General features: G+C 45.5%; 1 protein-coding gene across 1 annotated transcript in view; it reads left to right on the forward strand.

The window, feature by feature from the left end:
- The window catches only part of DHRS7 (dehydrogenase/reductase 7), a 341,569-nt gene that overhangs the window by 227,151 nt on the left and 99,698 nt on the right, over positions 1-14,720 (forward strand). Inside the window, exon 5 of the mRNA XM_086937958.1 lies at positions 8,837-8,959. Within this exon, the coding sequence (XP_086794084.1) occupies positions 8,837-8,959 (123 nt within the window). The remainder of the gene's footprint in view (positions 1-8,836; positions 8,960-14,720) is intronic.

Consider the following 14,720-nt stretch of genomic DNA (forward strand, 5'->3'; position numbering starts at 1 on the left):
GTGCCACTTCCCTCCTGTAACACACAAAGAATAACAGCCCTCCTCAATAGTTATACACTAGTCTAGCAGAAGGGTGAGATACCAATGAGATTGTACATACCCCATGAGGATTCATCATGATGGGAAATACAAAAGAGTCTTGAGTAGTATCCTCTGTAGCCCCGTGTTCATAGTATATGATACAAATAATATATTAAAAAATGGGTTACGTCACCCCGTAGAAATATACGAAGTACAGTACCTGTGCCACCGAACAGTAAGTATCGCTTGGTAACGTACTCTGAACTTAGCCCACCAAGTATTGATCGCCGTTTAATAAACGGGCCTGATGAGCAATGCTGTTATGTCGTAGTACCGCTTGATCTGCCAACTGAAAACCAACTTACCAAGCCTGGTAAGAGTTAGTGGTTTGCGACAAGATTTCGTCCTCCGCACAAGCCGAAGCAAATGGGCTCACCAACCGAGGGCAAATGTAGCAATAGTAAACATATGAGGAGAACGACTATTCACAAGCCAAAATTCGTCCTCCGCACGAGCCGTGTAAAATAGGCTGACCAACGGAGGGCAAAGTAATACTTGATAGCTCACTCCTCTCTTTATGAGTGAATCAGTATTCCTCCGCATGAGCCGTGACAAGAGGCTCTCCAACAGAGGAACTAACGCGGCTCCACAATAATCGGCCGAAATGCCTATTCATCAATCTTCGCGTAATCCATGCGATCGAAACAAATGCTTTGCTTCGGTTTAGGAATGGACATGGAATGCTCACTAAGGAAACCAAGAGCGCTGTCACCAGGTCGATAGATCCTTTCCTCTTGTCGGATATTTCGGATGTTTCCTCCTACATAGAACCGCCCATCATTGTGCTCAAAGCATTCTGGGATATGTAGTTCCACATAGATGATGCCACACACAAATTGACGAATTCCAGAGGCGCTCATAGAATCATAACACCAGGGCACCGGTGCTCGTGATGCCCTCAATTCCCAACACGGGCTCACGGCCGTTCATGGTCTCTGCTTGCCCCTCCCTCACTGGTCCGCCCCTTTCGGCCACTTCAGGCCTCTGTAGGATCTGAGCCATTGGAATACAGCCATGGGCACTCTGCCTCATATCTCAATCGAGCTCTTGGGTGGGCTGACCCTCCTTGTTTACCTTGTCGCAGCTTGCTCTCCGTTGCAGTCAGGCCCCTGAAGGTCTCTAGCCTCCGCCGCCCTTCGGCCAACTCCGGCAACCCGGCCCACAGCTGCTTTCATCCCGCAGGACGCCATCCATACCAGTCTATCCTGCACCGCATCACAGTCTATGGGGGAGTCGTAGTATCCGCTTCTATATTATACTTGTATTTGGCCAGGATTGATGACGGATATTGTCAAATTACTCTGCAGCAGAGACGTCTATACTGTCATCTTTGTTGGCCACTCCCCCCATGTCCATTGATAACTTACAGGTGCTCTTTACCCTAAAGCAGAATGGCTGTGTCAGTGTGGCCACAAACCACTCCGATCTGCTTCATTAAACACAGTAACAGATGTACACAGGTTATTCCTAGGCATGCATAGGTTATGAAGCACCAAATGCCTAACCTCCTTATTCAATTTGCGTTAATGATGTATTTTCAGACAATCTGAGCTTATTTGCTATACCATGGATCTTACCCAGCATTCCACTAATGCGGGAGAAGGCATTAGGTCTTTGTAGCACTTTGTCCTCAGTTTCTTCTTCTGTTCAAAGGTGGATGAGTCTCCAGAGTCCAATTTTCATGTCCTGGCTGTTGTAGGAATGCAAATAGTCCACCATATTTTTTGCAACTTCGTCAGTAATTATCCTGGCAAAATATTTCCTCTGGTCTTTCTATCATCAGGGACTTCGTATTGCAGTGTTCAGTTTTAAAAACTCTTCCGAGTAGCATCCTCTGGATCTTTAGTACCATCTTCAGTGGACGTTTAGGGAAAAATATTACTTTCTCCGTTACTTTTTACTTTTTCTGCTTTCTCCGGTACTTTTCTGAATGTTCTTTCTTCCTTTAGGACATGCCTGTTGACACAAAGTATGCATGTTCGAAGTTTGAGCATAGATTCCAGTCTTGTCTCTGCATAATCTGAATAATGTTCCCCTGCACTATTTCGGACTTACCGAGCATGCTGTGGTCGTTCGGCTTCAGGGGCTGCCTGACTCCACAAATTGTGCCCGAGAACTGGGCAATCGATGCAGATGAAGAGCGGGACGGAGACTAACAACCGGAACACCTCAGCGGCCACGAGAAGGTAAGCAATTGATTTCCACTGAACCGATGGTTGCCGCTGGAGGGGGTCACACATTGACCTATAGGGATGACCCACATTTGCTTCCTGATTATGTGAGAATGACTGGAGGCGCCTCGCCTGACCTGCCAATGGAGGTTACTTCTCCCATTGGCGTTTTTTCTCACCATCACTCACCCCCTCTGAAGACATGCGGACACTGGCCCTGTCCTCCCGCCACATCACTGCATAGATTACACCCTACATGCTTTGGAGTCATTGAAAATTTTGGGGACCGACTGAAGTTAACACCAAGGTCATAACCCCCTTGCCTGACCTCAAGATGGCCGCCTTAGTTGGTCTCGCCACGATGTTTGACCACTCCTGGACAATCTAACTGCTCATCGACCTGAACTTGAATCACATCCCTCTCCTGACCTTCATCCTGCTCTCTCTCCAGGACATGTACTCTTTGAATTTTCCCTCGACCGAGGTGATGCTGCTATTTGACCGAGGCCCGGTGGAGCTACCTGTTAGCTGAAGAGGACATGGGCTCTGGATTCCCCCTCGGCCGTCACCTACCCAGCCGGACTTTGGGCAGACTTTTCTTTGTCTCTGTCGTATCCCCTCCTTCCCATTCACCCTACCCCCTTCCCCCTCTAAGCTCCTTTCTTCTCTTCTTCTTTCCCTTTTATGTTTTTCTGTTGAGACCTAGGTATTTGACCGATGCCCGGTGGAGCTACCTGATAGCTGAAGAGGAGATGGGCTGCGGATTCCCTCCTGGTCGTCACCTACCCAGTCGGACCTTGGGCAGACCTTCTCTTCGTCTCGCTGTTGTATCTGTATTCTACCCCTTTATCCCCTACCCACTTTCCCTTCCTCACTCCATTTTCCGTTTCTTCCATGCTCCTTAAAAGTTTTTACTGGTATGTTTGGTAACTTGTAACTGATGTATGTTTGCAACTATGTGGAACCTTATGTAAAGCACTCTGATAACTTCAGGTCTAGCCAGCGCTATATAAAACTCTTTAAATAAATACATGTTCACATTTCTTTTAGGCCCCAGTACACAAGAGATGTGTGCTCCATCATCATCTGCTGATAAGAGCAACAGTACATAGACCTGACAGCAAGAAAGCAAAAGACGATGGACTGTTTCTCCTGCACCTCTACACCGGTTTCATAACATATGATAGTCCCGCTCAACAAGCCCAAACACCAACTGTCCTGTGGTGTCACTGTGTCCCAGATCCTAGATAAAAAACTTAAATGGTGTGCACAGGAATGAAAAAAGTGTCCAGGAATTTGCTCTGGGATATTCCAAAATAAGTTCTTTATTGAATATATTTCATAAATAACGTACAGCTCAGCCAACGCGTTTCGTTGTCATATGAGAACTTCATCAGGGCTTCTCAGGGTACTACCCGTATTAAAGGAGAGAGAACTGTTGTTTCTCATATGCCGTAAGTACAGCTGTTAACTCGTGCACCGAAAAAGTCCCCAAAAAAATATCTGTAATCAGGTCCAAAAACAAATTAATGATGTAGTACCAGATCCAATAATCTTAAGGGGTCCAAGTATGTAACCTCAAATATGTGGAAATGGTATTTCTGGGTAAGATATATCCGGTAGAGGGAGGTCACAATCCAAGCCACATGACTCCAGCAATATTATGATCTGGGGCGAGTTAGGACAGGTCTGCCTGGCGCCTAATAAGTAGTTCATACACGAGGATTTCTTTGAAGTCACGAAAATGTCTGACAAAAAGCGAAATTACGAGCCTTGAAAACAGTATTTCTTTAAGGTTCTCAGGGCAATATTACCAAGGTGCAAAACGGGCACTAACCCAAGGCCACAATCCGGCCTGTATAATTGACGACAGCGTCCGAGGTCGGTGTCTCGACGGCGTCCGAGATACCAGGATGTTTTTGGACCTGATTACAGATATTATTTTGGGGACTTTTTCGGTGCACAAGTTAACAGCTGTACTATATTCAACAAAGAACTTATTTTGGAAAAGCACAGAGCAAATTACTGGACACTTTTTTTCATTCCTGCGCAAACCATTTAAGTTTTTTAGTACATAGCCCTGCTTTCACACCAGCAACATCTGTGGAAAACAATTCCTCACTTTGATGTATTCTTTGAATTCATAGAGAGCATCAACAGCACAGTAGGGACAACCCATCTCATGTTTCCACCAGCAAATGTTTTAAGTGCTACTTGTACTATGATTGATGGAAGAAGGTAATCTGGTTCCCAGTACTCTCCAGTCCATCATTCTTTCTTTCCTCTGCCCACATGGTTACATTTATCTTTTGGTTCAATTAATCAATTAGGATGTTGTTTTCTTCAGAGTACCTGACTTCTTGCCTACATTTCCTGCTGATAAAATGTTTCTTCTGATATTTAGATGGTTCCCTTCCTAAATCTCTTATTCAATTTTCAAAGGGAATGATTCAGTTTGTGTCATTTTTATATTACCATCCGCAACGTTTTAGTAAGTTGCAGTGCTTTTGAAGAGCACAGGGTCTGATGTATCAACGGGTTTGACATATTTTGTATCTATGGTGAAGTGCATCCTCATCACATTTTTTATAGCTCTTTTATTGGTATTTATTCCTGAAACAAAATATGTAATTGGCACATTACTCTTCAGCATAGTAACACATACCAGCTCAATATGCATCTGCGACTTATCCACATATTATAAATAGAATCAAGCCATCTCTTCCTGTTTCCAAAGGCTTTGCTCATATTTGGGTCCTGAAGTGGGCAAGCCATAGTCACTAGATATGTACATGTTTCTGTGGGCATTCACTAGTCAGCTAAATAGGTTTCCCAAACATGGCCTATCTGCCCAGTTTCCACAACCACTCTGGAAATGGCCATGGGAGACTTCCAGTGACTGGCAATGCCTCTTGTGACCTGCAGGAATTCCTAGCGAATGAGTATACGTGCACCGCTGCTTCCACCTTAATTCCCAGCAGTGCAAATTTGGGGAGCAAATCTATAGAGAGTTGTAGAACCTTTGCCAGTGAATTGTATTTGCCCCCAGCAACAAGTTTCAAATCCTGTAAGGATTGCCACAAACGGGTGTCTTTGATGTACGAGGTTTTTTTTTGGTTTTATAGTCGGAGAGAGCTCTTGTGTGCGATGGCGAGTCCTCCTCCTGGGCGGTTGGAGCTGTCCTTCCTCTGGATCTTGTACCTGCGGATGGTGGTGGTGATGTCGGGGGCGGTGGAAGTGTTTGTCCAGGTTTCTCTTAAGAAGGCGACATCTGGCGAGAGGGTGTTGAGGAGTTCCTAGATCTCTACGGCATGTCTGTGCAGGGAGCACATGTTGAGGCGGATGCACTTCAGGGCTTCTGTGGAGTTGGCGTCCGGCATGGGGGCGGCAGCTGTGGGGGTCCGGAGGGTGGTGAAGGTTCGGCGTCAGTGGCGGCAGGAGAACTGGCAGTGGGTGGTGTTCGGCGTGGGCAGCTGGCAGTGGTTCCTTCCGGGGTTGAGTGCGAGGAGGGCAGCTGAGTCGTAGCGGTGGGTAGTTGGAGATCCAGGGTCCCTGGCGCTGCTCGCGGACGGGCGCAAACGGGCTTGCCTTTGGCACACCAGCGGCGCAGCGCCATTAAATTGGGAAGCGGAAAGGGAAGTGCAACTGGGAGGTGGGAGCGGGAAGCAGTAGGGGGGGGGAGCTGCGGAGACAGCAGCAGCGGGAAGGGAACCGCAGAAGTCAGGAAAAAATAAACAAATAACAGAAAGGAACTAACAGAGGCACAATAACAGAAAAGACCGAATTATCAGGCACAATATCGAGAAGATATAAAAACGGTTACAAACAAAACAAGACGGGCACAACACAATAAAGACAGCAGTGGAACCAGTAGAAGAGCAAAGCTCTCTCACTGGACCACCAGGGATGAGGCGCAGGCAAGAGCCTGCGGGTGGAGGAGGGGCACGAAAACCTACCAGAGAGGTGAGCGGGGTCACCGGCAGCAGCACAACAGTGGCTCTGCTGGGGGACAGAGCAGGTCTCTGACCAGCAGGTCAGAGGTCTTGCTCATTAGTGCTGTGCGCCCCATTCGAGCCTTTTAAGGTTTCTCATGGCTGAAGAACGTTTCTTATTGCGCTCGTATAAGTTTGTCGCGTGAGCTTCAGGTACCCTCTGTACAGTTGAGCTACATCTCCTTCTTCCCAGACTAGCTAGTGTTAAGGACTAAAGCTGTATTTCTCCCGAAGGCTGAAACACCTTTCCACATTGTGCGGTATGTTTCCCTAAACGCGTTCTTCACTCCATCTCATCCGTCTACAGAGGAAGATAGAGATTACATCGCCTAGGTCCGTAGAGAGCTCTAAAAGTGCTATGATCTGTGTAGCGGTGATATCTGGGATTTTCAACCTTACATTTTGAAGGGCTTTCAAGGCAGGCCGTCTTTAATTTGCCATTATTATTAGTTTTCTCCTCTTCAGACCCCTTCCTGTCTGCCAGTATCTGCGTAGTCAAGTTAAGCCAGCTGTCAAAGCGATCTGCCACTTGGAACAGGCATGTCATCTGAGAAAGCCTCAATCTAAAATACTGTTCACTCTCAGTAGCTTGTTTCATTCAATAGTCTTCAAAGAATATCGGCAAAGGTAACCATTTAAACTTTGTTGGAAGTATCACCCTAACCACTGAGTTTCGCTGAATTACTCCACAGTTCATTGGTGCAAGGATTTTCTGTTCTGGTTCATTTGTTTCTTTTAGGTAAACCTTGCATTAAACTCCATTCACTTGCAGTCCCTGCACGTTTCTCCTGTGATCACTTCAGTTTTTTTGTCAAATGTATGAGCATAGACACTTTATTGCTGTAGGCAATTATTTTCAATTTGCTGTTAACAACATTCATCAGTTACTCCGGCATCTGTAAACCTCCATGTCCTTTTCAACTTCGAAAAGTATTTTGAACATCATTTGTTTGTTTGGGGTATCTGGGTTTATACACCATTAACCTGTAAACATTTTTCTGGTACTTTTTTTTCTTTTGATGGGCTTGGTCTCTTAATGTTATGATCAAGCACTCACCCGACCTTCCTGCTATGCCTGATACCAATTAGTGTTATCTTGGTAGTCTTTCTGAGTAGTTTACTGTTACTTTACACACTTTCCCCCACATGCATCAATCTAGGATTTTGCATTTCTTAAATAGCGAAAATTAAGGAATCGCTATTTAGGAAATGCAAAATGCTATGCATCATTTTTTTCGGTATTTCTTTGTGATTCGGTAAAAATCGCATTTTTTACCGAATCCCAAAGAAATACCGAATTCTTAAGTTAATTTTCGCAATTTCCATTGATTCCTATGGGCCAAAAGGCCCATAGGAGTCAATGCAAATTGCGAGTGGCACTTAGAAAATTTCATGGGTGCAGGGGGGGGTCCAAAGGACCCCCCCCTGCACCCCTGAAATGTATTTTTCGCATCATGTTGCACACACACATGTCCTAAGGACATGTGTGTCCGTAACATGAATGTTGAAAAAAAAACATTTAAAGCATTTAAAACACTTTTTCCAAATTTACCGAGTGGTTCAACCACTCGGTAAATTTGGAACCCTAAGTGCGAATTTTCACTTGTCAAAGTGATGATGCATTGCTTTTAAGAAGTCGCACATCTGCGACTTCTTAAAAGCACCCGCAATTTTAGAACTCGCAACAATGTTGCGAATTCTAAAATTGCTTCATGCATCCCAAAAAGCACTTTTGCATTCGCAAACGGCCGATTTTAAGGAATCGCACCGTTTGCGAATGAAAAAGTGCTTGATGCATGTGGGGGTTTAACCCTGCAGTGGTACCACATGTTCTGAAGCAGGTAGCTTGGTCTAACATGCATATGCTTTCACCTGAGGTTCTGGAGTTACCTATATTGACTTCAGCTGCGTACTTTACAGCTCAACCTAGTACTTTCTCATTTTTACTTATCTTTGTACTATGAGGTAAAACGGGGAAGGGGGTCACATTTTCTCAGCAATATGGATAGAGAACTTCACCTAAATTCTTCTCAAGGATTTTCAGCTTGAATTAGTGATTCTCAACATATATTGTAGATCATGTCACGAATGCAATGTTTCTATTGCATTTTTAAACATTCACAAATACTGTACTAACACGGTAGCACAGATTAGCCATTCTTATATTATATTATATGGATTGTAAATGAATGAATTGCTCCACATTTATATGTATGTTGTGAAGAATAACACGTAAACTTAAACAATGCTTCCTCAAATTGAACAGGAGCAACAATTGAACCTACTGAAGGCAAATGCAATTTCTTGTTTAAAATCTTACTTTGTATCCCGCATTTGGATTCACCATACTGTGGTATTTTAAAAACGCAGTCACTGCATATGAACAACCTTTTTGGTTTAAAGTGACAGCTGCTTAGTGATGTGAGACCAAAATATGTATACTTTACTAATCAATAAATTAAATAAGTTTGAAACTGGCCGTAAAATTAGATTGTAAACAAACAGCCATCATCATATACATGCTGATAGAATCATTCTTGGATTACTGATTAAGTGCTTTTTCCACAAACTCAAAAATGCTTTTCTCCACAGGGATTTTTTAATAGTCTAAGGCTTGAACTTTACGATTATCCAGATATAATCATCACCAACCTATGCCCGGGACCTGTCATGTCCAACATTGTAGCTAACAGCTTTGCTGAAGATGTCACTAAGGTAAACATTCTTTAGTAGAAATACTTACAAATACCACAAAAACATTCTTTTGTGATTTTGATTTCTGTTAATAAATGTTAATCCAGGCGGGGGCTGGCGGGTGGATGGTATCATTTATTAAACAAGCAAGATTTAAATGGAGAGGTTACTGTATATGAGCTGCTGGGTCGAAAATCACCCTAAATTGGCAGTAGAGGTGGCTTGTAGCATGTGGATACAAACCACCTTTCTTGGCAATTCTGTGTTCCTTCTCAGGCAAGAAAAATAATGAAACTGAATGCTCGTGTAAGGTCAGAGACCTGACCTCATGGTGTTTGGTTCCTAGATGATATTGCCTCCTTCACATACTACATTTTGTTATACAATCAATGTAAATATAATGTGCAGCAGTATCTGTGCTAATATTGATGAAAGAACAGCGTTTGTCGAAGGTCTCAAAAGTTTTTCCTTTTCTCCAAATGAGATCGGTGCAACCAAGAATGCTGTTTTGTGCTTTAAGATTGATGGCAGCTGTCCTCAGTTCATATATTGTCTGTCACCCAGTTAAGCCTCAGACTGTACTTAACACCTACATGTGGTGCTTTGTTTTGCATAGTTAGTAGTATTTACTATCTCAACAGTGCTCAACAGCTCACACCGGACACTATACCTTTTGATAACATTGGGACTTCAGTGCCTGCCAACTTAAATGGGTTACTCTGGTACGAGCACTCTGGTGCCCCTACTGCTTAGGACTTCCATTCAGGCACATGCAGCTCAATAACAACACAAGTAAAGTACAAACTGAGTAAACTATTAACATACTGAGTTTTCTATGCCTCAATTAAAGTAGGCATCATGCGTTTTATAGGTTTCAGTCTGTATCCCTCATTATGTAGTGCCACTTTCCAAACCCACATTCAGTGTTTGTTTCAGAGAAGTCCATCTATCCCTGCTAATCCAACAAGTTATTTTCCTTCGAGTTCTTACTCAAATGAGAACCACCCCACCTCCTTCAAAATGCGGTGTAGACAGCATCCAACTTAAAATATTTGCTTCTGTTTTTTTCTCTCCATTGTGCATTTTGAGAAGCACTGTGGTTGTCTGGTACTTGGCTGTGTTTTTAAAAACCTATTCAAAGCACTGTGAGAAAAGGAATTAGGCTGGGCATATGTAGGCACAAAGACTTTACTTCTAAAACCAGTGGTGATCCTACCACCTAGATTAGGTCCCATCTCCTCAAAGGTCTCCATTGACACATGCATTGCTCCAAAGGTTTGCATGCTGATGGAGACCAGGATCCTTACTCTTGGTATTCAGGGTTCAGAAATGACTTGCAAGAATTGCGATTTTAATTGATTCTATGGTTGTTTAAAACTGATTAAGTAGGGGGCATGGCCGCGGCAGAGACCAAGATCGCCACCTGCTAGTGCAGCTCCAGAGGTTGTGGACCCAAAATATACAAGACTCTCCTTCTTAGGGCATCTCTGCGCATTAACCACATCGGTATATGCCCCTGTAGGCGGCGGAGCATCGGGAGCTGCGGGGACTATTGGTCGGCGAGTCTCACATGCCTGACAACTGCTACGGGGACCCGCACTAACCAGCATCTCCTCAGATACCCCGCGGCAACAGGGGCCGCAGGCGAGCCTAAGGCTGGGACTACAGAGTCCTGCCGGGGCCTCATCCATGATCATCCAACTCAATGGGATCCTTGCCTGTTTTGCTGGCTGCCGCTGACCTGGGACTAGCTTGTCGGGACACACTGCATCAGCGCCATCGTAGCGGCTGGGAGCATGCCACGTGGGCTGTTTCTTCGGCCTGCCGCCTATAGTACCCGCTGGGTGAGTGTCACGCCTGTTGTGATTGACCCATTTGTAAAGGGCCACCTGCGTGCCAGTCTCTCAATCCTTCGCCTTCCTGCTTTAAGCCCTGCCCAGGCCGCTTTGCTCTGGTCGCCTTCTCTAGCTTGGGGATCGCTGCCAACCCACAGCCCCCATCCTGGTTCCATTGTGCCCCCTCCCTGCTACGTTTCCTCTGGATCCAATTTGTGGCCCAGTGCACATAGTCAACAGCTGTGAATGGTGCCCTGAATGTTGCTGTCTGGCCTCGTCCCCCTGGGCCCCCTAGATGGATGACTTCACCTTGGCTCTCTATGCCATTCCTCATCTATGGGTGACCATCACACCAAAGTGGCCTGATAAGTAGCAAACTCTGCCCTTTAGCCCTCATTCACGCCTAAAATTCTGGGTGAGCTTGTGGGGGACCATATACTTCAGCTGGGGAGCATATACATTTTGGCCAACTTCCCTTACTTTCCTCTTCCTTTCCTGCTGCCCCTACTTTCAATGATGGACCGAGCTGACCCCAAACAATGCAAATTGCTCTTTGAGCAATCCAAACTCCCTGCCGCCAAGGCACCCACTCAGACATGGATTAACTGGTGGATAGAGAGACGAACACCGATATAGCAGGGGGGACTGCGGGCATTATGGCGGAGCTGATGGCTGAGTTTCGCTCTATAGATGCTAGGTAGGTTTGATGCCCTTACCAGCCGCATTATTCCCATGGGCGAGCGCCTGGATCGGCAGACTACTAGGCTTGATGGGACTGAGGGCATGTTTCAAGCGTCCAGGATGGCAAAAAACACCTGAAGAAGCTGGAACGTCTTCTGAAAACAGTGGCCTTCAAAATGATTTGGAGGCGCGGTCCAGGATGAACAATAGTTGTATATTAGGAATTTCTGGGACAAACAACATGGGGCGACCAGATTCCTAGGCAAAACAGCTGCTGTCTGAAGTTTGCGACCTCAATAATTTTATATCTACCTTTGCGGTGGAACGTGCGGTTAGCACCCTTGGCCGGCAATCCCCGGTGGCCGCTCCTCCAAGACACATTCTTGCGCACCTCCTCAACTACTGAGATAGGGACACTGTTTTTCACTTGTCCTGTGAGTGCGGCTCCCTACAATATCAAGGATCCTCTATTTCATTCTTCCCAGACTTTACTATCACTGTCTAAGAGGTGAAGTTTACGTTTATGGATTCTTAGAACATATTCCGCAAAATAGGCCTTAAAAATGCAATGCTCTATTATGCGAGGGTGCGGGTTTAGGTTAGTGGCAAAGCTAATTTCTTTGATACATCGGCGGAGTGATAGACTTTTGTAAGCACCATACCACATCTGGAACTACATCTTGGCGTACTACTCCAGATCACCTTGGCTCCTCCTCTCCGACTGAAGGAGATCCTCCTTGACTACTGCCCCTCTCCTTCTCTTTATTTGGGACTGACCATTTCAGTGCTGCCCATCTCTTCTATAGTTTTAGCCAGATGGGGGTCCTTGCCACCACTATGCTAGTTACATCTTTGATGCCTATAAATCGTTACATACATATTGTTGTCCATGGTGACCCATATCCTTTTTACAGAACCTCTGACAGTGTGGCCCAACCAGTCTAAGGCGTTGCCTTCCCCCATGGTGTACACCGCTTTATTCTTTGGGGTTATTTAGCTTTTCGTTTTTAATGTTTGGGATTCGCTGGATGATGTACCATTCAGTGTGGGTGGGGAGTTAAGTTTGGGCTTTATTGTGGTTTTCCTTTGGTATTCCGCTATGTATTGCATGTGCACACTACTGTTTGTCGACATGGTACATTCCACACTACAAACCTGTCCTTAATGTCTATTCTTGATAATAAGAAAGGGGTGCCTGACATATCCCTCTTTACATGGAATATCTGCTGCACTAATGATCCCTGTAAGAGTAAGTGTGTCCTCTCCTACCTCTCGAGGCACGTGGCAAACGTACCGTTCCTTCAGGAGACGCATCTCCCACCTTGGACCTCACATACTTTTGCTTCCTCTTGGGTCATACATAGATACTTTTCTAACTATAGTTTCTATTCCAGGGTTCTTTATTCCTATACACAAAAGCATGTCCTTTCCTCCCCTCTCCAGCCATGAGGACCCGGAGGGTTGATGCCTCATGGTTACTGGTGTTCTGGCGGGCAAATGTTTTGCTCTTCTTAATATGTACGCCCCTAACATGACTCACCTAAGTTCCTTTATATTATCTCCGCTCCCCTGGCTAGTGAAGAGGCTGGACTAATTATCCTGGGTGGTGATTTCAAAACCATTCTGGACCCTGACGTAGACTTCACTAGCATACAACCCAGTACCAAACCCCACACATGGGAGGCTATTCGCTCCATTGTGGACACATATGCGCTTAGCGATGTCTGGCGTACGTTCTATCCTGAAGCCTCAGGATACACTTTTCACTCTGCTCCACACAATGTGTGGTCTCAGATTATATTTTGACTGCTTTCGGCCAATGCCTTGCTCTGGACAACACAGGTGTGACACCGGCTGTGCACCTTGTCCAGTCATTGCCCTTTTGTACTGGAACTACATATACCGTATGGGAGTGAGAATAGGCATACTCATGGAGATTTCCCAGTGACGTTTAACATGATTAGATATTCGGCACGGAGCTGTGTGATGCCGTAGTTGAATTTTTTGCTTTGAATGACTAGACAGTGGCCACTCGGGCAACCCACTGGGAGTCTTTCAAGGCCTAGATCTGTGGCTTCTGTATGTCCAAGCAAGTGGGCATTCTGAGAGACATTCGCACACAACTACGGAGGATCAAGTCGACATTGCAGGTTATTGACCGGGCTTCTTTGTTACCGAGTGACTCCCCTCCACTCCATAAACGCTCTGTTTTGATGACTGAGTCCCACGACCTGGTGGATAGGGAAGTAGTGTACATGGGAAGGCATGCCACTGCCAGGCGTTACGGTGAGGGTGATAGACTGAGGCGCACTCTAGCACGCCTCCTGCGTCCTAACCCTCTTAGTGGCTACATTACTAAACTCCTTACTGGTGCTGGCATCATCATAACTGATAATGAGGGCATACTAGCAGAGTTTCAAGAATATTATTAACAATTGTACACCTCTAGGGCCTTGGATTCACGATTGCAGACTATCTTGCTGAAGTTGTGATGGTGTGGAACAGTGCAGCTTCTTGGCAGAGCCGATCACGCGCAAAGAAATAATACAGGCGATAAATTCTTTAGATGGTCCTGGAGGCGCCAGGCCTCGACGGGCTCAGAAGAGCGTTCTATAAGGCACATAAACAACTGCTGGCCCCACGTCTTCTTGCCTTGTAAATAGATTCACTAGACACAGGTTCCCTGCCACCTTCGCTTCCAGAGGCAGCCGGGCAAGGACCCAAGTCTATGCTCCACCTATCGCCCGCTTTCCCTCCTAAATTTTGATAACTAAATTCTGGCCAAGGTCACTGCCACCAGACTGTCCCTGTTGATGTAACAGATTATTTCTCAAGTGCAGTCTGGTTTTGTCCAGCATAGTTCTACCTCTCTTAATCTGTGGATGTTGTTCGCAGTCCTGAACTGAGTGTCCCCTACCACTCCTGCAGTTGTACCTTTGTTGGATTCCTAGAAGGCTTTTGACCCCCTGAAGTGGCCTCTCCTCAGGGTAACACTACAGAAACTAGGTTTACCTAAGTGCTTCATTGCCTTAATCATATTCCTATACCTCAATCCTGTGACATGCCTATGGGTAAATGGTTCTCTTACAGATGCTTTTCCAGTCACTAGGGGTACCAGGCAGGGCTGCTCCCTTTCTCCTCTTCTCTTTATCATAGCAACGGACTCCTTGGGCCACTATCTAAAGGAGCGACATATGTTCAGTTCACACAGGATCCACTTTTATTGTCTCTTTATGCAGACAACATATTGCCGTTTGTTCGCTACC

This window comes from Lissotriton vulgaris, chromosome 9 (assembly GCF_964263255.1).
Source record: "Lissotriton vulgaris chromosome 9, aLisVul1.2, whole genome shotgun sequence".
NCBI lineage: Eukaryota > Metazoa > Chordata > Amphibia > Caudata > Salamandridae > Lissotriton > Lissotriton vulgaris.